The following is a 26,168-nucleotide window of genomic DNA, read 5'->3' as shown; positions in this document are numbered from 1 at the left end:
AGAAACAACATAAAAAAGAAAACAAGAAACATCTAACAAGAAGAAGAATATATACTCAAAATTTACATTATGTCTAGTAATTACATGTTTCGTTTAAAAAGAAAAGACAGCAGAAACATTTTACTCATGTGCAATTGTATACTGTATACCATGTTCAAGAGTTAAGAGCTTCAGTCAACTAATAATATTAGCCCCTGGTAAAAATAATAAAACATATTATTTACAGAAAAGTACTTAATTACGTAGTACTTTTCATACATCAAGTTAGCTAATGGCAATATAACTGAGACGCATTATCTTACAAACATTCCCATGTGATGCCGGGTAACAAAGCTAGTATATATAGAGTCTTGAACAGATGTCAGTATTAACAGAAGCGGATGTTCTGGTAAAATATTTGTAATAACAATGCATATAATTTTCCATGAAGTTATAAAAAAACACAACAGCATTTGCAAGTTTATCTCAAAATGAAGTTGATCTTGAGCAAAGATCTGTGTTTATGACTCTATCTTGCCTAGCTTAAACATGATCCATAGCAGGTTATGTTGATGTTAGGGACATAAATTATCATCTTCACTTTTACAAAATGTACTTGTATGAAGCTGACACACTCTAGAAGAATACTCTATGAACAGACAGGTCAAAAATTTAATTATTAGGCTAACAAGGTCCACCATTGTATCTTGAGAAAAGCTAAGACTGCATTCCATGATGAAAACATCTACTAACAGTTTTGCATTTTTTTTTTGTTACTCCAAGACTAAGGTAATCTGCCATCACTGAAGAAATGTTGAATTCTGCTCAGTATCAAAAGAGTATTCAGGAGAATTCTGGTTGTCTATTACCTGAAGCAGGTTGAACAATAATAAACTGAGAGTTTTTGAAGACATAGTTAAAATGCAAACCTAAACCACTGCAGAAATCTACAAATGTCACTTTGACATTAAATATGGGAAATATCTAATTTTAATTAGTGCCAATGAATCTATCACAAAAGGCACTTATTTTATTTTTTTTCAGTTACATTAGGGTTTGATAGTTTGATTGATCTGATAATATTCACCTTAAAAAATATGCAATAATGATTAAAATCAGTATTTTTCTCAATGTATAAAAGCTTCACTGAGACTCAATGATAATGAAGAATGAGAGAAACCGTTTTAAAGAAGAATTTCTAACACAAGTTCATTGTTAAAAAAACAGGCTAATATAGATAATATCACAAGCCTGTAGTATCTATACTAATAAAAGGCAAAGCCCTCACTGACTGACTGACTCACTCACTGACTCATTACTAATTCTCCAACTTCCCGTGTAGGTGGAAGGCTGAAATTTGGCAGGCTCATTCCTTACAGCTTACTTACAAAAGTTAGGCAGGTTTCATTTTGAATTTCTATGCGTAATGGTCATAACTGGAACCTACTTTCGTCCATATAAACGGCCATAGCCTGCAGTTCGGTCGCCCTGTGAGGCGGAGTTGAGTCCCGCATCATAACGCCTCCCACATAATTGAGTGCCTTAACATATAAGGTAAATATTCACGGGTGAAGGACTGTGTTTAGCATATTCATAAGTGCAGCTACTGCGGAAACCCTCTGACACTGAACAAGCCTTTGTACACATATCAATAGGAAAGCAAGGTGTAAAACTTAAGTTTAAATTACGTTCGTAGACACGCTGCCGCTAAATATTCGCAGGCAAATCCACAACTTAATACCAGGAATGCCTGTTAAACATCTTAGATTCATGTGTACTGATTTGGGTAGTGATAACTTCGATGAATGAAACCTGTTCAAAAAACGCATTACACAATTGAGAAGACAGCAAAACAATATGAACCGAGTGACACATACAAGCATATTCATAAGTGCAGCTACTGTGGAAACAAAGCACGGTGTAAACCTTAAGTTTAAATTAAGTTCATAGACATGCTGCCGGTGGCGTTTGTCATGCCTACAACGAATACGATATTCGCGAGATACAAGTTTAATGAGAAGACGCAGGGTGTACACGAGACTTTTGATCACTTTGTAAGGGAGTTAAAATTGCTGGTGAAGGACTGTGCTTATGTAAACGAATAAAAAAGCAAGGTGTAAAGCTTATGTCTAAATTAGGTTCATAGACACGCTGCCGCTGGCGTTTGTCATGCCTAAGACAAATACGGTATTCGCGAGATACAAGTTTACAGAGAGGATGCAGTGTATAAACGAGACTTTTGATCACTTTCTAATGGAATTAAAATTGCTGGTGAAGGGCTGCGCTTATGCAAACGAAGATGAGATGGTCAAGGATAGAATAGTGTTTGGCACAAACTCAGTGAAAGTGCGAGAGAAACTTTTAAGTGCTGGATCTGAGCTAAAATTAAATAAAGCTGTGGACATTGCAAGATCGCACGAGATATTTGCTAGATACAAGTTTAATGAGAAGACGCAGGGTATAAAGCCTCGATGCTAAAGATCTGTCGAAGTCATGGAGAACATGGAAGGACTAGTTCACATTATACATAGAACTTGCAATGCCGGAGGCAGAGGAAAACACTAAGGTCAGATTATTCCATTATCTTATTGGAGAGAGTGGCAGAGAATTTTGTCAGGTGCTGACTGATGATGTAAGACCTGATGAGTTAACCATGAGCTTAATCAGTGGTGGGCTGTCAGGGCCTGCAAGGCCTTCTCTGCTGGCCTAAAAAAATATCTGAATCACAAACTGATGTTAATTATATTTTGTCTATGAATACTTATTAAATAATTCAAAATAGTCTGTCCGCTTCCTTTCATAGCTTTTCTGATGGTTGTGCTGCTTCCGGACATGTATTTTCGTATTAAAGCGTTTAACCAATCACATTTCAGCCATCATTTGTTGCCAGGCAGAGTCAAAGTCAAAGAGGCCTTCCAATCCGTTCTACAGGCCCTCTAATACAAAATAAATGTCGATTAAACTGTTGCTTCAACCAATCAGATTTTGAGTTTGTGTCAGTAGGGCCCTCTAGCAGGCGTACAACAACGTCACCATATTCAGACCCATTGATTGGATAGAAGCCAATATGAGGAACTCTATGAGGCCACTGAATGCACCGCAGGTGCTCAGAGCGCACAAACACATCAAGTGCAAGATCCTCGTGCGCACTACCGCCAACTCCATGGCAGGATTCTGGACAATATTATTTGCCAGACATAGACCAGATTTCAAGACCACGCTTGATGACAGCAACACTCATAACAGTGACAAAACAATTACATTGACAATCAGGTTATGTTATTTTTAAAATGTTTCCTTTTCTTTTTCATAACTTCTTTAACACATTACTTCTCCGCTGCAAAGCGCGGGTATTTTGCTAGTTTAAGATATTTGGCATAGTGGTTAGCACTGATGTTATGTGGATCCACGATTCTGGGATTAAAATACACTCCCAGTCATTATTTTTGTACAATGCACATATTCTCCCTTATACCGTATCTGTGAAGGATTTCCTAAAACATCACTAAAAGGCACATGTGTCATGTTTATTGGTGGTTCCAAGTTGGCCCTATGTGAGTGTGGATGTGTGTATGAGTGAGCCTGGCAATGGTCCAATATCTTGCCCAGGGCTGATCCTTGCCAAGCACCCAACGTTGCTGGGACAGGCTCTGGTTCCCATTACTTTGAAATAGAGAACACTGTTTTTTATTAAATGTCCAGGTGATACAAATAGCAGTAATTTTTTGTATTTTTAAATATTTTTAAAAAATTATGCTTCTCAAATTTTTGTTCATTATGAGTTTCATAAAACAATAGCATATATGGGAAAGTTTTTGTCTATTTAATCGTTCAGAAAATATTATTTCTACATTTAGATTTCCACAGAAACTGTTGAAAATATTAGAACTGTTGCGTCATTAACACGTGAAGAAATATTTTTCAATATGTACTGCAAAAGTCTAAGAGTTCCATACAGGTAGGTAACTTTTTAAACAGTTTTGCTTGATGATTTACTATAACATTCAAATTATACTAAAATGTGAAAAGAATATAGATACAGGGGGTCTTCCAAAAATGGAACTGAGGTCCTATAGCCTTTGAAGACTCTCCCCATTTCTGCCTGTTTTTTTCTCTGAGTACTCTGGTTTTACTTCCCAAATCCTAGATATGTGCTTGTAAGGTTATTTTTGGAAAATCTAAATTTGTCTGATGTGAGTGGGTATATATACAAGTGTGCCCAATGATGAACTGGCACCCTTTCAATGTTTAGGTCCTACCTTGTGCAGTTTGGTGAGATAGGCCGAGCACAAAACCTTGAACTGGAGGAAAAGGCTTGAAAATGGATAATGATAGTGAAAAATAATGATGGTGATTATTACATATTAAAAAATATATATATTTGTGTTTTCTTTGCAGGGCAGAACTATATAAATCGCCACTTTATGGTCTAACTTATGCTATTGGCCAGTCAATTAAATTTTTTGTAAATGCTGCAGTTTTCCGATTAGGATCATGGCTTATTGCACATTGCCAAACACAATTTGAAAATGTGTATATGTAAGTATTTCTTTTTAGAGGTTGTATAAATTGCTAACATCAGAACAGTACCATAGTTATTACTGCTCCCTCAAAGTTCCAGCAGCCTGGGTTTGAATCCCATGCCTGACTGTTATTTGTGTAAAATTTCCATATTCTCCGCATGTCCTCATGGTTTTTTTTTCCACAAACTCAAATTCTCCTCACATTTCACCCATGTGTGCGCTAGGGTGGTACACAAACCAAAGCAAAGAGTTGGTGTTTGTAAAGTGATTTCTTCACAGAGTTTATCTTTGTCCATTAGGAATACCTTGCTTACTTGTGAAATTCTGCCCTGATTGTGAAACATTTAGAGTTTGCTCTATTCTGAACATTTTATTGCATTGTTACTACCTACGTACTCTTGTATGTGGATCTTAACTGGCGAAGTGATTAGTAAACAAAAACAATCTAAAAATGAAACAGAAAATATTCTATTGCTAATGTGGAATTTCTAGAACATTCAAGTATGGAGTAAGAGTTTCAAGAACATTTTAGCAGTCAATTTTAGCCCTTTTTGATGACAGGGTCTCAGCAAAATCAAAGGAAATGATGGTGCAAAGTGTGCAGCCGCCACTGTTACCAGACATTCCTCGATATCTTAAGCTAAATAATGATTGAACAGCTAAAGTTGGAGGATCTGGTAACAGAAAGAACAAAGTCCTTTGATATTTTTATCAAAAAAGTCAACAAAAGATTTCAATTGTTTCGTAAGAAACCACCAGGGCAGTGAGCAGGTGAATAAATCTTCAATGGCCCTCTGCACTTCTGAACTTTATTTAGTATCTTTGGGAATGCTATGTTATGTCAGATTTATTTATTCAGAAGTAAAGTTTTTAAACAGGGGGAATCCATTTACAATTACAGTGTCAATCAGAATTGAAAATGAATATAATTGTGACTTTTATTCCTTATTAAAAATATTGTATTGCGAAAGATAAGAAGGCTGAAACAATGCTAATACAAATGTTAAATGCCAAATTAGAAACGTCTTCCATTGTTTTGTTTTAGTGTGCAAAAACTCTTCCTTTCTCATATCACTCTTATTTAATTTATTCATTTAAAATAATTTATTTTTGATAACAGTGTTAAAATATGATTGATTTTGTCAAGGTGTATGTGCAGTAATAATGTGCCCTTTTTTTCCCTCTTAGAGCTTTCTCTGTAATTATATTTGCGGCAATGCATGTTGGACAGTCATCGTCTTCTGCACCAGATTTTGCTAAAGCTAAAGTATCAGCCCAGAGAATTTTTGCTCTACTGGATAAGAAGCCAAAGATTGACATATATAGTACTGAAGGTCTAAAACTGGTAGGTGATTATAATATACAATGTGAGTATTTCATATATGTATATTGTGTATAATTATACACTTTATATTAGGATGTTTCCCCCCACAGTCCAAAGACTTTGAATTGGTAAATTGTCCCTAATGTGTGTCTGTCCAGGGATTGTTCCTGCCTTATGTCGACTTCTTTTTGAGACAGACTCCATTTTCCCCATGACCCTTTTCAGGATATTAAGATGTTGGTCAGCTGTAATTTAGTAGTTAGCATACCCTACAAATGACTTGCATACCATCTATTGTTGATCCCTGTTTTGTGGCTATTGCTACAAGAATAGATGCTGGCATGTCACAGATTCTGAAAATGTTTTATGTATGATAATTATATATCTTATTACTTTTCCCTTCTGTAGGATCATTTTGATGGCAACATTGAATTCCAAGATGTCCATTTTGCTTACCCTACTAGAAAAAACGTGCAGGTATTGCAAGGGCTTAATGTGAAGGTTTCCAAAGGACAAACACTTGCACTGGTGGGAAGTAGTGGATGTGGGAAAAGCACTTCTGTTCAGCTTCTTGAAAGATTTTATGATCCAATAAATGGACACGTGGTAAGGCAATCATTTGGAAATAGTGATAAAATGATTACCTCTTCTAAGATTGTGACCTTGGAGTGGGTAGAAGGCTTATGTGGCTAAGTGATCCTTTAGAACTATGCTCACTGGATATTTGTACTTCTGATAAGGAAAGTTTTTCTACATGCAGGATGTCAAAAAACAACAGTCCATTCAAGATCCCTGTTATTGTCTCAATAGTCAATGGCTGAAGTTGACCAACGAAAAAAGTAGAATTGACTGAAGCAATGGAAAGGTCACTCATTAGTTTAGCATATGATTGCCACTTCCCTCATTAATGAGTCCCTTTAATAAAGGTCTAGAAATAAAGCAAAGACACTACCACAGTAATTAGGAGTTGTGGCCAGACAGTTGGAAGAGAGTTAATTTTAGTTTTAGTTATTTATTTATTTGATTTGCATGTACAATGAACCACATACTATGTTCTATTTTGCTTAAATAAAAATAGAAAAAGCTAGTAATAGTAGTATCTATATATCAAAAGGAATGCAAGAGGCCAAACTTGACATGTATCTATAATCTATACTAATAAAAGGCAAAGCCCTCACTGACTGACTTACTGACTCATCACTAATTTTCCAACTTCCCGTGTAGGTAGAAGGCTGAAGTTTGGCAGGCTCATTCCTTACAGCTTACTTACAAAAGTTGGACAGGTTTCATTTCGAAATTCTATGCATAATGGTCATAACTGGAACCTATTTTTTCGTCCATATACTATAACAGACTTCTGCTCGATGGCATAACTCCGCCTCCCACGTAATTTAGTGCCTGCCCATATAAGTCCGTCCATCAGCGGCAATCCAATAGAAACACTGCCAATAAATATTCATGGGTGAAGGACTGTGCTTATGCAGACGAAGATGAGATGGTCAGGGTGGTGTTTGGCACAAACTCAGCAAAACTGCGAGAGAAACTTTTAAGTACCGGGTCTTACCTAACATTAAATAAAAGCATGGACATTGCACGAGATGGCACAAGCAGAGCTGGGAACCTTCGATGCATGTACATCGAGCGGCTCACGTGAACTGATGCAGTGCACAGAGAAAAAGCAACAGTTCCAAAAAGTGCTGAACAAAAACCAAATTACACAATTGAGAAGGCAGCATAAAAATATGAAGCATGTGACAAATACAAACATATTCATAAGTGCAACTGCTGCGGAAACAAAGCACACAGTGGAAAAAGTCAATGTCCCGCTAAAGGAAGACACTGTAAAAAAAACCCGTGCATGCAGTGTGTCAAGTCTCAGATAAAGAGGAAGACGAGCTGTTTATTGATGCAGTAAGAAACGAATCGATGAATGAAACCTGTTATCTTTACAACGATTGACAAACACGGAATGTAACTTGAACACAACACATTCTACAAATACGAACCTGATTGAAAGAAATAATGATAATCAAATCCTTGATGACAGCAACACTCATAACACTCACAAAACAATTACTGTATATTGACAATCATGTTACGTTATTTTGAAAATGTTCCCTTTTCTTTTTCACAACTTCTTTAACACACTACTTCTCCGCTGTGAAGCATAGGTATATATATACAGTAATCCCTCCTCAATCGCGGGGGTTTGCGTTCCAGACCCCCCCGCGATAGGTGAAAATCCGCGAAGTAGAAACCATATGTTTGTATGGTTATTTTTATATATTTTAAGCCCTTATAAACTCTCCCACACTGTTAACATTATTAGAGCCCTCTAGACATGAAATAACACCCTTTAGTCAAAAGTTTAAACTGTGTTCCATCTCATAAGTAAAAGAATGTAAACATATCTTCTCTTCAAAGGAGCGCCGTCAGGAGCAGAGAATGTCAAAGAGAGAGAGCGCTCGCTAAGAAAAGCAAACAATCAAAAAATCAATACGTGCTTTTAACTATGCCGAAGCACCGTGATAAAGCGGCATCTTGTAGAGGAGCGTCCGTATCTTCTGTGCAGACAGCCTCTGTGCAAACAGCCCCTCCGTCAGGCGCAGAGAATGTCAGAGAGGCCGAGAGACCAAGAAAAGCAAACAATCAAGCACCACGCGGGAAGCATATCATTGAGGAGTTTTAGTTAATATGTAATACATGCTCTGATTGGGTAGCTTTTAAGCCATCCGCCAATAGCGTCCCTTGTATGAAATCAATTGGGCAAACAAACTGAGGAAACATGTACCATAAATTATAAGACCCATTGTCCGCAGAAATCCACGAATCAGCGAAAAATCCGTGATATATATTTAGATATGCTTACATTTAAAATCTGTGATAGAGTGAAGTCGCGAAAGTCGAAGCGCGATATACTGTAGCCGGGACGCCCCTGCTGCATATGTTCCGGGGGAGTCACCATAGACAGCTCAATACCTCTCCCGGGACGCTTGGTGGCAGCCTCCCCGGCCATTATTCGTTTCCCCATCTCCCACGTGGCTCCATGGGACATGGAGTCCTCCACAGCCTGGTTGGGAGATGGGGTGGCCACTAGGGGGTGCTGCCAAGAGCCAACAACCCGTTTGGAAGAGTTATCAGCCCCACCCGGAGGTGCAATCAGGGCCAGCTGGTCAAGCACCTGGAACACTTCCGGGTGGGCTATAAAACGGGCAAGCCTCCCTTCATTCTAGGCCAGAATCGGGAGGAAGAGGACAAGGTTGCCTGGGAGGAGTGGTGGTGCCAGGAAGGGTTGTTTGTGCTGTATTTTGTGCTTTTGGAACTGTGTTGGGCCTGTGGGACACTGGGAAGAAGTGCCCAATGGCTGAAGAGAAAAATAAAATACCTGTTTATTTTACACGTGCCTCTGCTTAAGTCTGTGCCAGGTTGGGCGCTATATAGCGCCTTTTACAATATATATATACCCCGACATACTATCAAATAGACAAACCACACGCAGTGGCGCAATGGAAGAGGCTTCGCCTCTAGCACTGACTTCCGAGGTTCAATTGCTGAGAGGGGGTGCATTGAGTGTGTACGCCTGATGACCCCAAAATTAGGGCAAAACATGTGTCGCATACTCTTGGCATTATTTCACAGTAAAACTATTTCAATATATATATATATATTGTAAGATATGGCGGCCATGTACCCCGCCAATACCCCAAGCCGCCAGGTGGAGCCCTCCTTGCAGCATGGAGGTCCCCAGAAGACCAGCAGGGAATTATGGACCATGTAGTTTTATGCACCGCCCTGCTGGATGCCATGGGGGCCACGAGAGGGAGCTGCAGGGAGGACGAAGAGTTCTTCATGCCCTATGACCCGGAAGTTCGTCATAGGAAGAGCGGCGGGCTTCGGGTGAGAAAAACATTATTTACCCTGACCCGGAAGGAACACCTCCGGGTCAGGGAATATAAAAGGACTGTGGGAGCTCCCAGACGATGAGCTGAGTTGGGAGGCAGGGTGGCTAAGCGTCTGGGAGTGGAGGATTGTTTATTATTGTGGTTATTAATTATTGTATTATTTGAGAATTGTGGAGAGGAGCGTGCTTTGTGCACTTATTATTAGAATAAATATCATCTTTGGACTTTTACCTGGTGTCTGACGTGGTATCTGAGGGTGCAAGGGTGCGAGAAGCATCTTATTCTGTTACAATTGGTAGCGGCAGGATTCTCTGGCCGTCAGTTTGGCAGAGGACCTGTATTTAAAAAATTTTATTGTGGACAGAATACCGGGAAGACAGCGTCCACGACACACATAGGAAAAATCGCCAGAAACCTCACCTTTATCAAGTCCATCATGGGAAGAAGAAGACAAAGCAGGCGCCAGCAACAGCGGAGGTCTAGCTCGACATTGCTTACGCTCAAGGCGAGCCATGGAGCAGCTACGAGTTTGGGAGAGATTTCGGAGGAAGGCGTCTCCGGCGAGGTATGTGCTGGGAATGTACTTTACAATCTTTTAATTTAACACATGATGTCCCATGTACATACCTCCCAGATGTCCATCCGAAGGCTCTGCGGAGGCAGAAGACAAACCCGAAAGCGATGGCGCGCTCGTTCAGGCAAGCGAGCAACCCGAAGGACTTCCGCATTACGGGTGCCGGCAAGGGACACGTGACCTACCACGAAGGATTCCAGGAAGGTGACGTTCCATGTTCAGCTGTTTGTGGCTTCACCCAAGAAAAGACGGACTTGGTTTTCCGAAGGGGAAAGGGAGATGCGAAGCACCGCTCCCTACAAAAAGTAAGGAGGTCCGGAAATGACTGATCGGTCTGTCGACAAATTGATGCAGACTGATTGCAGTCAGCCAAAAGCGGCACCGCGTCCTCCAAAAGAACTCCAAATCCCAGGCTCCCTTGCGGGACCTGTCGAAGCAGCGCCAGGCGGCCGTGTTTATTGGCTCCCAGCCGGAGGGTAAGGCTAATGATGGCTTGGCGTGCCTCCGGTTGCATTGAATAAATTTTGGGCGTGCACGAGCTGGAGAAGTTGCTTCAGCCCGTGCACAGTTTTTACAGGTGGTGCAAACAATCCAGGCGATCGTTGCAGACTTGAGAGGAGCGGCTGAAAAGCCTATGAACAAATTAAATGAGTACCTGCGGCGATTGTCTCGGGAGCCACCTGTCTTAATTGATTTAGCGGTACAGGTAGGTAAAGCGGTACCGTATATAATGAAATAGGGACGCAGAGTGACATGGGCCGCGTTTAATCCATAGCGGGTGCCAAATGGATGCGTGCCCTACAAGAGAGGCGATACGATAACCGAGTGGCCAGCGGAAGGGCTAATCGATCCGGGGCAGCTACACAGTGCTGACTCCCGGGCGAGACAGCCCTAAAGACGCCGCCACGGTAACTTATAAAGTAAAAGGGGTGCAGACAGTAAAGGGTCTCTCTTCATCTAGTAGAAGACTCAGACTGTGGACAAGCCCCAGATCAAGCAGGAGATCCCGAAAATAAAGCGGGGTCTCCTGACAAAGAAAGAGAGAAAGCACCATTAGAGGCGGCAGGGGTTTCACTCCCAGCAAAACAAAGGCGGACCTAACATTTCCTAATTGTTTTCAGTCCCAGGGGAGAATACCAGGAGGACGGAGGCAGTGCTACGGGTGCCGAAGGTTGGGCCACATTTGGCGATACTGTCCTTGGAGAGAGGGGACAAGATATCAAACTGGAATAATATTCCCCCTAGGTTCTCCAAGGACCAAGATATTCAGATTAATCAAGGCTCAACCGGAATGTCCTCTTGGAGGAAGACTTCCCTCTCGGGGCAGGCGCTCCGAATCTTTATAATTATCGCTGGGGGAATACTGTAAGATATGGCCGGCCATGTACCCGCCAATACCCCAAGCCGCCAGGTGGAGCCCTCCTTGCAGCATGGAGGTCCCCAGAAGACCAGCAGGGAATTATGGACCATGTAGTTTTATGCACCGCCCTGCTGGATGCCATGGGGGCCACGAGAGGGAGCTGCAGGGAGGACCGAAGAGTTCTTCATGCCCTATGACCCGGAAGTTCGTCATAGGAAGAGCGACGGGCTTCCGGGTGAGAAAAAACATTATTTACCCTGACCCGGAAGGAACACCTCCGGGTCAGGGAATATAAAGGACTGTGGGAGCTCCCAGACGATGAGCTGAGTTGGGAGGCAGGGTGGCTAAGCGTCTGGGAGTGGAGGATTGTTTTATTGTGGTTATTAATTATTGTATTATTTGAGAATTGTGGAGAGGAGCGTGCTTTGTGCACTTATTATTAGAATAAATATCATCTTTGGACTTTTACCTGGTGTCTGACGTGGTATCTGAAGGTGCAAGGGTGCGAGAAGCATCTTATTCTGTTACAATATATATATATATATATATATATATATATACATGCATATATACACACTCACACACCTACATATATATCAGCGAATTTTACCCTCGCACCCCCTTGGTTTGAGACGTATGAAAAATATGCGGTTAACGCAGAAAAACAGATCACCAATTGAAGCTTTATGAATAATGGTACTTTATTCACCATCAATGATTGTTTTGGTAAAGCAATATTCAGTGTAATCATTAGATGAACGGTAAAAAAGTAAGAGCGAGGGGAGGGTGACTGCCTCCCCTGTCCACCGCAGAGATGACGATTAAGTTTCATAACTTCATCACTGGGCTATATTAACATATTATATTTATATTCTGCTGAAATGAAAAAGATCCGTTCATTTTAATTAACGAGATTCATCACTAACGTTAGATTAAAAAGAGTGGATAAATCCCCTACTGTGCCTTATAATGGACAACATAAGTATTAAAGCATCATATATAAAACATTTCCTCGATCATTAAGAAATTGTTTTTTTGAGGAAAACATTTCAGGATTTCTCCCTATATAATGGATATGTATGGCACCCCGAAGTTTGAATTTCCAAAATGCAGTTTAAATGCAGCTTCAGAAGACTCTAAACGATTCCAGCCGAGGAGGAGGAGTCTTATCTAGCGAAACAATCAGTTATTTCCTAAACAAATGGGCAATTTATATACTTTTTAACCTCAAACGCTGGTCTTGTGTTGTCTCTGCGCAGTATGTGTGAGTCGGGTAAATACAGTCTTAGATTGCAGCAAAAGTGCAGACACAGTGTTTACACAGTTAACATATATAGAAGCTCAAATGCCCATTACAAAATAAGGTAAAAACAGCATTGCAGGATGTTTTTGACATTAAAGATATAAAAGAGATTGTTGTTTTTGACATCTATTAACTGTATTTACCCGAATCACACAGACTGCACAGAGAGGAGACAAGACCAGCATTTGAGGCTAAAAAGTATATAAATTGTCAATTTGTTTGGAAAATAACCAATCATTTCGGGCATTCTGAAGCTTCATTTAAACTGCATTTTGGAAGTTCAAACTTCGGGGCGCCATACATATCCATTATATATAGACAGAAATCCTGAAATGTTTTCCTCAAAACAAAAAAAAAACAAACAATTTCTTTATGACTGAGGAAAGAAAGACATGAACATATTGGATGACAAGGGGGTGAGTACATTATCTGTACATTGTTGTTGTCAAAGTAAACTAATCCTTTCAGATTGAATTGCATTATACATTTTAGACTGGATTTCTTAGTTTTAAACATTTTGTGTAAGCAACACAATTTTATTTTCAGATATTAATGTAGCACAGATATGCATATAATTTAAATATAGCAATGTAAATAAGATACATAATATATGTATATAAGTTCATCTTTTCTGTAAAAATTTTTATGTGCAAAAATAAACGTATCAAAAATTTAACCTCTGTTTGTTTTAGTACTGCAACTTGACTTGACTTGGCTTGAAACTTATCAGGACTCGACTTGACTTGCTTAGGGTGAACCCTTGACTTGACTTGACTTGCTTGATTTGTCTTAACTGTGACTTGAGACTTGACTCGAGACTTGATGGTTAACACTTGAAACTTGCTTGGACTTGATCATATGCGACTTGTCCCCATCTCTGGTGTAGATCCATTAAATCCACTAAACATCATGGAAAGATAGTGGCTCTAAAGTATTAAAAAACAACCCTAACCCAAAATTTGATTTGAATGTTTGGCTGTCAGTAAACCCAAAAATGTGGTTTAAGTGCACCTTTCTATCTATTGATTCATTCTATCTAGGATTTGACTGTAGAGTGTGGAGCCAATTTAGGTATCAGCGTGATTTCAAACAGAAGTTACAGTATGTTAAACTTTAAGCCAGAGAATAAATTACTACATTTTTTTATTGATTTGGCCCTATCAATGATTAAAAACCGAGTCCATCTAATGACAACTGAATTAACAAAAGGACATTTGAAACTGTACCAAAAGTAACACCATATTTTGCAGTCTGTGGCAGTTAATCAGCATGTTTGCATGGCACATTCATTGTGAATAAATAAACTCTAGTGCTAGTATTTGAAATGTACATTTTTTCAAGAGGCATTGACAAGCTCTCCAAAAGGTCTGCAAATAAGACATTGCATTGCCTTTTTATTATTAGTACATTCATTTATTGAACAAAGATGATTTACCTCTCTAAATGTGATCATATAGTACAGACAGTTTTATTTGTAAATTATTATATGTAAAAATACATCTAATTCATGACTAACAAGTTTTTGCTATATAAGATATGTTGAAAATTGACCTAATTTACTCATATTTGGAGATGTGCTAAAATTCTTTTTGGGCCTTGAATGTTTCATTAAGTACCCAGCAAGAACAGACTGATTGCAATACTATCAATAATTTTCTAAAGCTTTAAATTTTAAATGTAAGAAGCACTACTATGAATAACAAATAAATATGAACTGAAAACCAATGTGGTAATGATTTTCAAATTTTTATTTGTAAAGAAATACGGTACCAAAGTGGGAGACAAAGGAGCACAACTTTCAGGAGGACAGAAGCAGAGAATTGCGATTGCACGTGCCTTGCTTCGAAATCCAAAGGTGCTGCTTTTGGATGAGGCCACATCAGCACTTGACACTGAAAGCGAGAAGGTTAGTAAAAGTGATTAAAAACTGAAGAAGGTATGAAAAGTTGTGTCCATTACCGTATCTATTGATTGTTGAAATGGGTTAAGACGTCCCATGAATCAAGAATGAATCAAGCTACTCTTGACCTTCTACCGTTGAACCAATCAAGTGTTTTAGCATACTGTATTTCATCATGGTATGCTGACTTTATAGCAATAGACAGGAAAGCTCTGAAGAGGGTAATAGCCATGACAGAGAAAATGATTGGCTGCTTTCTGCCTTCACTGGAAGAAATCTCCAGTGCCCAATGTCTCCGCCGAGCCAGGAAAATCATTAAAGACCCTTCCCATCCTGGCAACTCACTGTTCACACTACTGCCACCCAGCAAGTAGTACAAGTGCATTAAAAGTAAAGCAACACGATTTACAGATATTTTTATCTTGATCTTAAGCACACCAGCAACTCTACAAGTAAAGGATTTTAGGTTTTAAAAATGGTCAGGTCAAGGTCTAGATCTCCACTTCTTTCAGATGCTTTAGAAGTACTTTAAAAGAGCCATGTGTATGCAAATTTCCTCAAATAGCAATGACCTGAAGTAAGTTAGTTATAAAATTATAATAATAAATAATAATAAATTGCATTTATAGAGCACCTATCACAAACCCAAAGTTGCTTTACATAGAGAGGGAGGGGAAAAAAAAGATCACATAGAAGACAAAAGTTTGTCGAAGATAACACTTTTGAGTTGAGATTTAAAGGTGGAGAAAGAGGAACAATCTCAGAGAGACTGGGGAAGAGAATTTCAGAGTTGAGGGGCCATAAAACTGAAGGTCTTGCCTCCTAGGGTGGAGAGTCTGATGCATGGAACAGTAAGGAGATGACTGAGTGAGGACCTGAGAGAGCGACAAGGAGTGTATGGAGCTAGGAAATGAGTGAGGTAGAGAGGGCCAAGATTATGCAGGGCTTTGAACGTGAGAAACAGAATCTTAAATTTAATCCTTAATGAAACATGTAACCAATGAAGATGGGAAAGAACAGGGGCGATGTGAGCAGAACATTGTGTGTGGATCAGGACTTTGGCCGCAGAGTTCTGAATGTACTGTTGTCTCTGTATAGATTTTGCAGGGAGGCCAATGAAGAGGGAATTACAGTAATCAATGTGAGACAATATGAATCAATGAACCAGAGTTTTACCATCATTAAAAGACAAAAATGGATAGAGGCAAGCAATGTTATGGAGATGATAGAATGAAATGTTGGGCAGAGACCTAATGTGCAGCTCAAAATTAAGTGTTGATTGAAACAAAACACCAAGGTTTCTGACAACAGGAGCAGGTATGACAAGTGAAACAGAGAAACCGAGAAGTTAAATGCCTTAGAAAGTAGGGAGTCTGGGCCTACCAGTAACACTTCAGTTTTATTAGCATTAAGTTAAAGAAAGTTATTTTCCATCCGTAGCTTAAGATCAGCGATGCAGTTAGTGAGTGCTGGGAGGCAAGTCTGTAGGGGAGTGTACTGTATATTAAGATATAACTGTATATCGTCTGTATAGCAGTGGAAGTTAAGGCCATGTCTGAGAATAATCTGACCCAATGGAAGGATATAAAGTAGAAAGAGTAATGGACCAAGGAATGAAGGATTGAAGGGCTAAGCCAGATATTCCTACAGTGGAGAGACGTGAGAGGAGGATTTCATGATTAACAATGTCAAATGCTGTGCTTAAGTCAAGAAGGAGGAGAATATTAAGTGAACTGCAATATGCAGACCAGAGAAGTTGATTAACTGCACAGAGAAACGCTGTCTCAGTACTGTACTGTGCTTTTTAAAAGAACCAGACTAAAAATAGATTGTATTGTCTAGAATAAAGGCATGGAGTTGAGTGGCAACAAGCGTTCCATCACCTTAGCTAAAAAAGAGATAGGTCTGTAACTGGAGAGAGGTAGATAGATAGATAGATAGATAGATAGATAGATAGATAGATAGATAGATACTTTATTAAAAAGAAGGATCCAAGTCAGTTTTTTAAGGATTGGGGTAACTGCAGCAATTTTGGCAGAAATGTAGGGACAGAACCTGAAACGAAACATGCATTTATCAATAAGGCAATACTAAGGGATACTAATCATGGATGAGCATGTCTTAAGCAGAGAAGTGAGGACAGGAGGAGGAGGGATTAGACTTATTAATAAGTTCAGAGATGGTGAGAGAGAGAGAGTCAACAAGCAAGAAACAAGTGAGTCTTGATGATGGAGATGGTAGATTAGAATAAGTGAGTGATTGAGGTGTGGAGGGGAAACTGTGATAGATTTGATCAATTTTGGTATCAAAGAAATTCCTGACACTGTTCAGCTGTATTGAGACATGCTAGAGGAGGGTGCTGGAGGAGTTTATTAATAGTCCTAAAAAGAGTTCTAGGCCTAGACTTTGCACCATTTATGAGAGAGTAATAATAGTTGGAGCGAGCAGAGTTAAGGACATCCCTATATTTAAGTATGTGCTCACTGTAAAGTTGTGAGTGAACGATGAGGCCTGTTATCTTATAAAGCCACTCAATATGCCAGGTAGTGGCTTTCATAGCTCTGAACTCATGGGTGTGCCAGGGACACAGGAGCGGGTGACTGGAACCTGCCTAGTCCTTAAAGGAGCAAAGTTATCTAGCAGATGGGAAACATAGTTGTTATAAAGGGAAACCATGCTGTCAGGAGAGGAAAGACTATGCAGGCCAGAAAGAGACAAAGACAGAAGAGAAGCAGAAAATAAAACAGAATTAGCAGACCTAATGTTGCAGTAGGAAACCGACTTTTACTCAACTGAAGTAGTGGTAATAATGTTAACGTTACATTCGATAAGCTTATGATCAGAAATACCAGAGTGAACCTGAGATGGAGACATTTTTCAAACCATTTGAATAAAGCAAGTCAAGAATATAACCGTGAGTATGAGTGGAGAAATCAACTTGCTGTATCAAGTTAAAACATTCCAAAGTTGAGATGAACTCAGCTGTGAGAGAGCAGTTGATATCAACATGAATATTAAAGTTACCAAGTACAATTACAGCATGGCAAATAGATGAGATTACAGTGAGAAGTTCATTAAATTCGGACAATAAATTCACTACAGATTTGGGAGCGCAATAATCTAACAACAGCAGCACAAGAGGGGACGAAACCAGCTTCACAGCAATATATTCAAAAGATGTGACTTTAAAAAATGAGAGTTCCTTCATTGTTCAGGTAGATCTATAAATCTCTGCCAGGCCACCTCCTTTTCTTGTTAACCTGGGTTTAGATATGTGTCTATAGTCAGGAGGAGTCAGCATGTTTAAATGTAAAAAGTCATAAGGTTGTTCCCAAGCTTCTGTAAGTACTTCTTTCTGGGAGATGAGGTCATTATTCAGCAATTAAACCATGGTATGTAACTAATTTTTAAGACATAGTTTCTACATTTTGAATTATTTTTGTTAAATACACAAAGGCCAATTTAAACTTTTTTGTGAGTTGTTTGTCTAATGAGGTTAGATATATCTTATTGTAGGACTTTATTAGGATAAATGATTATGTGTTACACTTAAAAATACAGCCGTGAAAGATGGTGTGTTTTTTCACATCACAGTATGTGTGCTTATTGGTGAAACCATTAAAGATAAGGAGACATACTCTGATCAAAGCAACAAAAGTTCAAGAAAGAAATAATAACATATCAATAATACACTCAATAGCTGCTTAACCTGAAGCTTTTTCCTTTCCTTTTAATACAGATAGTCCAGGAGGCCTTGGATGAAGCCAGGCAAGGGCGCACTTGCATAATTATTGCACATCGCTTATCGACAATTCAAAATGCTGACATCATTGCAGTAATCAGTAATGGAGAAGTAGTTGAGCAGGGAACTCATAGTGAACTGATTGCTAAAGGTGGTGCTTACTATGCACTTGCTAATGCTCAAAGTGGACATTAGTATCAGTGTTGACTGCTGTTAAAAGACTCTGGCAAAGATTATGTTTTTGATCAAGTCAAGATGAAATATCCTTTTTGCTCTGCTGGCTGCACTTTTAATATTCCCCAGAATCAAGAAAAGACTGTTGCATAAGATAAATTAGCATTTAGCCTTGTCAATTTGGTAAAGATCTTCAGTATAAAAATGTCTATTATAAGAGCAACATACCACTCAATGTGTTGCCAAGATAGATTACTCTCAGCCATCTCAGGTAAAAATAAGAGTTCAATATAGATTTTGCTGATTATAATTGATATTTCTTAGTCACTGTTTCTTTACACTGCTGTATTCTCACATTAAGGTTTCTTTACACAAGAAAAATATGATTTTACTTTGGCATTCTATGCAATTACTTTTGCCTAAAAGGTTTAGCATTCGGAGAGTTAGCTCTAAATGAACTATATTTCAACAAACATACTGCTGTAATAACTTCTACTTTGTATCTTGAAAGCTGGGGAAGGTTATATATTATATATAATTGTGCATCAAGATAAAAATGGATCTGGAAGTGGCCAAACTAAACCTGTTATTTGAAAGAACATTCTACTGGTGGCAGTGTAACTGGTAGTCACAAGAGCACTAAAAAGTTCGAAGTCTGATACAGTAAAGCTCAGTGTTACTACGTTGTTTGAAGTGGTCAAGTCCTTGTAAACAATGTTTCTTCAAAATCATGCAAAGATTCAAAAAAAGCAGTGAGTATGCTTATTATTTGAATTAAATGTCAGATGCACTGTAAAATGTGGTCAGATGGCATTGACTAGAGGTTAGTAGAATCATACATAATTACCTAAATCAAGCCATTAGTTCAGGAAACACCATGGTATTGCTATATTGAACCTGTGGAAAGTTGCTGTATTGAACTTGTGAAGAAGAACCACCATATGATATTCAGAAAATGTTCAAATGTCAGTCACCTTTATAGAATGCTTTTACAAAACTAAAACCAAAGCAGCTCACTTGCAGCAGTTCTATATTCTTGCCAAAGATCCTGAAAAATGTGCATGAGCCATTCCTAGGTCATTACATAAAATGCACTAAAATGTCTGCGTTTTATAGTATGTGATATTTTTATTCTTTACAATAGTTACGTTTTATGTTAAGATATATTCAATAAAAAAATGTACATGTATGATACTGTGTTGTAATTATAATGCATAGTTTTTGTATACTGTTATCTTAAGTTAAGCTTTCTTTTTCAAATTGAAGTTCTAAAATAGTTTTTTTATTAAATAATGATTTATTATTCACCAAAGATCCTCATAAAAATAAACTGAAATTAGACTTACTTTAAATAAATGCAATGTAAAAAATTGTTATATGTATGTAGACTTTTGCATGTGGTCAGATATTACAATTATATATTAACACTGTAAAAAATAAAAAAAATGGTTTGAACAGATTTTATGTATTGAAGCTGATGAGAAATATTAAGGGAACGGTATGATCATGTTACAAAACAGAAGCTGTTCAACGGTTACAATCCCACCAAACAGGCACAAAATGCATCACTACTGAGTTTGGCACATTCCAGCAAAAAGGACTAGTTATGCAGGTCTTTCTAAGATCACATTCAGATGGCGTGTCACATTCTGCGTCACAGTAGTCTGCATTCCACAGTATTTTAATCAAAGAAAGGAGGTAACAAAAATGGTAGCATGTCATATTAGTGTGCCTTCAACAGTAACGTATGTTAATCATACAGATCAGAGAAAGGAGGTAAGAAGAAATTGTAGCACACAATAAATAATATACAGTAGGGAACATTTTAGGACAAATGGTAATTAATGCTTGACAACTTTTTGGGACTTGTGGTAGTAATAAAGAAATACATGCAGGCAAACTCCTAATTCTGAGTGATGTTGGCAGACACCTTCCTTATCAAAATCTCTGCTTCAATCTTACATTGATAAAATCTTTGCTAATTTATCACACAGTCATGGAATCAGAATAATGGGCTATCTGCCTGAATCACTGTTTGAAGTAATAACCAATGGGGCAGGTCTTCTGTGTAAATAATCTATTGTGATATCCTTCACTACATTGATAACATGTTGTTTATTTTGTTCAGATGGAAACATCCCTACATTCCCACATAACACAGGTAGAAAAGTATTAGAATGAGAAAATAATCAAATTACTTTACAAGGAGTAGTTAAAATGTTATTTTGAAAGTTAGATTTATTAATGTTTCACTTGATTGATTGTGCATGCTGAACTGATGCTAACTTTTTGAATCATACCTGTATCAAATATTTTAATCTTAATGTACATTTTTGCATGCTTGTATTTTATATTAATGCATTTATGCAGTTGGTTAGCATTTTAAATCACCAAAACAAAAGAGTTAAAGTATTGATTGGTTTTGACTGTAGTCACTCTCAGACACTGGAACTCAAAAGCTCATTAACAGTGAAACAATATGCAAATTAATTATGGTAAGCTAAGTGCTCCTTTAGATATTTTAACAGATTTATTTTATTCTGTAGCAAACAGGACGTCACTGTACTTCTTGTTAAACTTTGACATTTTTGCCCAATCACACCCCTCTAAACTAAAAACCTTTCCCCATATGACCTGCCACTGTCAGCAATTTCACCTTCTCGACCCCAACAAGGTCTACAGACCTGGATGTTATTTAGTGAACACCGTACAGTGTCAGGTGGATGTAGGCAGAGTTACACAGGAGGAATAAAGCTTCAAACGTACAGTGTCTGTAAGAGCTAACCTTAGAAATGTTAAAATGCACAAGTGATTCCTTAATTTGTTTAGAATGTGAGTTTCTCATAACTACATAAATAATGGACTATTCTGTTGTACCCCTAAAGCTAACTTGTATTGGAACCTCCTTAGTGATGTGCTTTATCTGAACTACAGTAACAGAATTTTAATCAGTCTTTAGTTAGTTAGAAACGTAACTGATTGATTTGTCTTGTTTTCATTGGGATAACGATGGCATGCAGTTTTCTTGACCATTCTTGTATCACGTGTGCAAGTTTGACATATGAACATATGACTATATGTTATATAAGTATATAACATACACATATGCAGTATATGTTATATAGAGAAATTTTCAGAAAAACTCAAAGAAACATTACAAGATATTAAACCCTTATCTTATTTTTTATCTTATTTAAGAACTTTTTTGTAATAACAATTTTAATTTTTCTGTAAATCGCTTTGCTTTGGAATTGTAAACTTAAAATTATAAACTTTTTTAATTTTTCTGTAAATACAGTTGATTAAATTTGGCTTTGATTTGGAATTGGAAACTTAAAATTGGAAACTTTTAAAACAAAGACAACTGTGGAATTATTTGCATATTCTGCACTGGTGACTTGCAGCAACAGTTAAATGTTGGTCTGGTGTCCTTTCAAGTCCTAAGCACAATCGTGTGTTAATGATGTTTCTTATCTGCTCCGTTGCAAGTGAATTATGCTTAATGCAGAACTTTTTCGGCATCCTAACGAAGGGTGGTTCCTACTATGTGTCTGTTGCTGCTCAGATAGGCTCTTGTTTCCTGAAAGTCTGTAATGGAGTAATGAAGTTTAGCTTAGTTTAGAAAATGTAAATGTCAGTGGATAGATGTTTTTGGAGGGCACAGCTGTAATACCTGGATTCAGAAAGAGATCCAGCATCCAAAGAATTAATCAAAAATCCTGAGAATGTGATCTTCTTCAATGAAGAGTATTTAAATTATTATTTAATTGTCTATGGCCCTATCAATGTTTTTATTTATTAAACAGTCTATTCTGTCATTGTTCCACACATGCTCACACCTGCATTTTGTGTAAAGGTAGATTGCAACAGACTGCATTTATTTTGTTAGATGCAGATAATCACACAAGCTTCAGATAAGATAAGAGCATTTAACATGCATTTCTCTAAAATCTAAATCATGAAAAATATACATATTGTATGTATTTTTCAAAAATAATAAACATATATTTTATTCCTTTAATGACATAACATATGAACAAAAAAACTCCTCAACTGGATTAGTTCCCAAACCAGGCTGGTTCCTGCATTTAACTCAATGCTGCCAGGACAGACTCTGACCCCCGCAAAGCTGAATTCAATAATCTAGTTAGGAAAGAGAATAATGGGTGATTTAGAATTAAGGGAGATTTGGTAGAGCAGTAGTTAGTTCTTCTTCTTCACAATTCAAGAGTCATGGTTTTAAATACCAGCCCGGGCACTCACTGTGCACATTTTGATTGTTCTTTCTGTGTGCACATGTCATTTTTCTACATAACTCGGTTCTCAGAGGCACCCAAGTTATAGTAATTAGTGACTACATATTGGTCAGTTTGGGTTTGATGGACTGACTACCCATCCATTGTTGGTTCCCACTTTGTAAATAATGCTTTCAGGAAAGGCACCAGACCGCAGCAATGTTGAACTGGATAGATAGATAGATAGATAGATAGATAGATAGATAGATAGATAGATAGATAGATAGATAGATAGATAGATAGATAGATAGATAGATAGATAGATAGATAGATACTTTAGTAATCCCAAGGGTAAATTCACATACTCCAGCAGCAGCATTAATAAAGAGCAATATTAAATTAAAGAGTGATAATAATGCAGGTATAACAGACAATAACTTTGTGTAATGTTAATGTTGACCCCCCCTGGGTGGAATTGAGGAGTTGCATAGTGTGGGGGAGGAACAATCTCCTCAGTCTGTCAGTGGAGCAGGACGGTGACAGCAGTCTGTTCCTGAAGCTGCTTCTCTGTCTGGGGATGATCCTGTTCAGTGGATGCAGTGGATTCTCCATGATTGGCAGGAGCCTGCTCAGTGCCCGTCACTCTGCCACGGATGTCAAACTGTCTAGCTCCATGCCTACAATAGAGCCTGCCTTCCTCACCAGTTTGTCCAGGCGTGCAGTGTCCCTCTTCTTTATGCTACCTCCCCAGCACACCATCGCGTAGAAGAGGGTGTGTGCCACAACCGTCTGATAGAACATCTGCAGCATCTTATTGCAGATGTTAAAATACGTCAGCCTTCTAAGGAAGTATAGTCGGCTCTGTCCTTTCTTACACAGAGTATCAGTATTGGCAGTCCAGTCCAATTTATCATCCACCTGCACTCCCAGGTATTTATAGGTCTGCACTCTCTGCACTCAGTCACCTCTGATAATCACAGGGTTCATGGGGGGCCTGGTCATCCTAAACTCCACCATTAGCTCCTTGGTTTTGCTGGTGTTCAGTTGTAGGTGGTTTGAGTCGCACCATTTAACAAAATCCTTGATTAGGTTCCTATACTCCTCCTCCTGCCCAATCCTGATGCAGCCCACGATAGGAGTGTCATCAGCAAACTTTTGATTATACAGATTTGAAAATGGATGGATATTTATTTAATTAAAAATTGAAATAGGAAACTAGAATACATTAGTGTATGTAACACAAATTAGTGATAAAATAGTAAGATACTGTACTACCCTATATAAAAATATTACAGTGAGGCAAAGTTTTTATTTCATGTTTTGATTTAATTTCCAGTGTAAAATAAGAAAGAAGCAGCAGTGGCCCCAAATGCCCAATTTAAACAGTACTGATTTTAGTAGCAGGAACTGGAATTCTGAATTCACAGAAGAATGTGGTTGATTTGTTTATGGCATGTCTGTTTTTTTCTCTTGTACTCCCGTCGCCATCTAGTGGTGGATATTATGGTTACACATTGGTCATCACATCCCATAAAGAAAAAGACAGAAATGTGTTCATTTTTCTAATTTCATATTGCATTATGGGACTTCAGACTATATCATAATTGAATGGGAAATACTCACAAATAAAGCAGCCTTTAATATATTAAGATATTCATGTTAAAAAGAAAACAATGATGTGTACAATCGTGCAATTTTGTGTGTCTTTGTGTGGAAAAGGTGAAGCATGTCACATTTTCTAAAGACACACTGTTTCCCTCTGTGGTGATGTGAATGAAAAGCATAGGTTACTGATTATATGCATTATGTAGTTGCAGAAAAATCCACAGGTAAAGAAGTGTAAACAAGACTTATTCATTGTTTTCCACCCCCAAAAAACTTTAAATCCTCCCAAAACCTCTTAGTGAGTTTCATGTCTCATGATAACAAAATCACATGCAAAACTAATTTTAGTATCAGGTTTGTACATTTAGGACTGAAGCCAGAAAGCATCCCTATATATAATGGGTTGTGGGAATCTGAAACAAACTACTGAGCCATATGATTAAAGCAGAAACCTTGACAACTATTAAGAAGTATCTGGATGAGATATTGCTATAACTATTAGCTAAACAAATGAGCTTGATGGACTGAATAGTCTTCTCTCATCTTTCAAATCTGTCAAATGTTCTCATACCGAGTATCTATTTAACACAACACATGCAAAAAATTACCTCAAGTAAACCCAGATAGTTACAGGTGGAATGCTCAAACTCCACAGAAATCTGGAGCCGTGAGGAATCAGCATTAACCATTTTCTCTGCAAAATTTGATAAGGTTTTCTGATCAATATTTTTTTCTTTCTCTTTTTTTTACAAAGGTTTGAAGTCATTACACTCTTATTCATTTGTAATATTTCTTATTTCCTTATTTGCAATAGTGATGGACAGGTTGACAGACGAGATTAAACAGGAGTCCCCGTGGACTATGATGTTTGCTGACGACATTGTGATCTGTAGAAATAGTAGGGAGCAGGTTGAGGAGACCCTGGAGAGGTGGAAATATGCTCTAGAGAGGAGAGGAATGGAGATCAGTAGGAACAAGACAGAATACATGTGTGTAAATGAGAGGGGGGTCAGTGGAATGGTGAGGATGCAGGGAGTAGAATTAGCGAAAGTGGATGAGTTTAAATACTTGGGATCAACAGTACAGAGTAAAATTGAAGTAAAAACTTGCTTGTCAAAGTATTTCCTTTACTACAGACACCTCCAAGAAACTTGCTGTGCAAAGTGTCAATCATGTTTTTCACTTTCAAATCCTTAAGGCTATTCTTTAATTCTTTGAGCTGAGTCTTTGTTTCTTCTCGACTAATATAGCTCTAAGTCTCTTCTTCATCAGTGAAGTTCATCATTTTTGGACCCTTCAATGTTTACCTCTATTATATAAACTTCATGACTGATTCCTTCTTCAAATTCTATGAGTTTCACCCCAAACTCCCACATTTTCATACCTGCCATTCCTCATCCACACTTCCATTTGCATTTCCTCTTGCTACTTTTTTATTAATGCTTCTCTCCCCACACTACTTAATTTTTGCTCTCCCAATCAGTCTTTTTACCAGTCTATCTTTCAAACTCCAGGTATGATTCTGATTCAAGTACTTCCTTTTACTG

General features: G+C 38.1%; 1 protein-coding gene across 1 annotated transcript in view; it reads left to right on the top strand.

Moving 5' to 3' along the window:
* The window catches only part of LOC120516128 (ATP-dependent translocase ABCB1-like), a 506,684-nt gene extending 487,512 nt beyond the window's left edge, over positions 1-19,172 (top strand). The window contains exons 28-29 of the mRNA XM_039737587.1: positions 14,725-14,871; positions 18,605-19,172. Of these exons, the coding sequence (XP_039593521.1) occupies positions 14,725-14,871; positions 18,605-18,802 (345 nt within the window). The 3' untranslated portion in view covers positions 18,803-19,172. The remainder of the gene's footprint in view (positions 1-14,724; positions 14,872-18,604) is intronic.
* Positions 19,173-26,168: the final 6,996 nt, after the last annotated feature.

This window comes from Polypterus senegalus, chromosome 15, assembly GCF_016835505.1.
Source record: "Polypterus senegalus isolate Bchr_013 chromosome 15, ASM1683550v1, whole genome shotgun sequence".
Taxonomy (NCBI): Eukaryota; Metazoa; Chordata; class Cladistia; order Polypteriformes; family Polypteridae; genus Polypterus; species Polypterus senegalus.
Note: the sequence above shows the minus strand (reverse complement) of the source record. Positions and strands in the feature narration are given on the sequence as shown.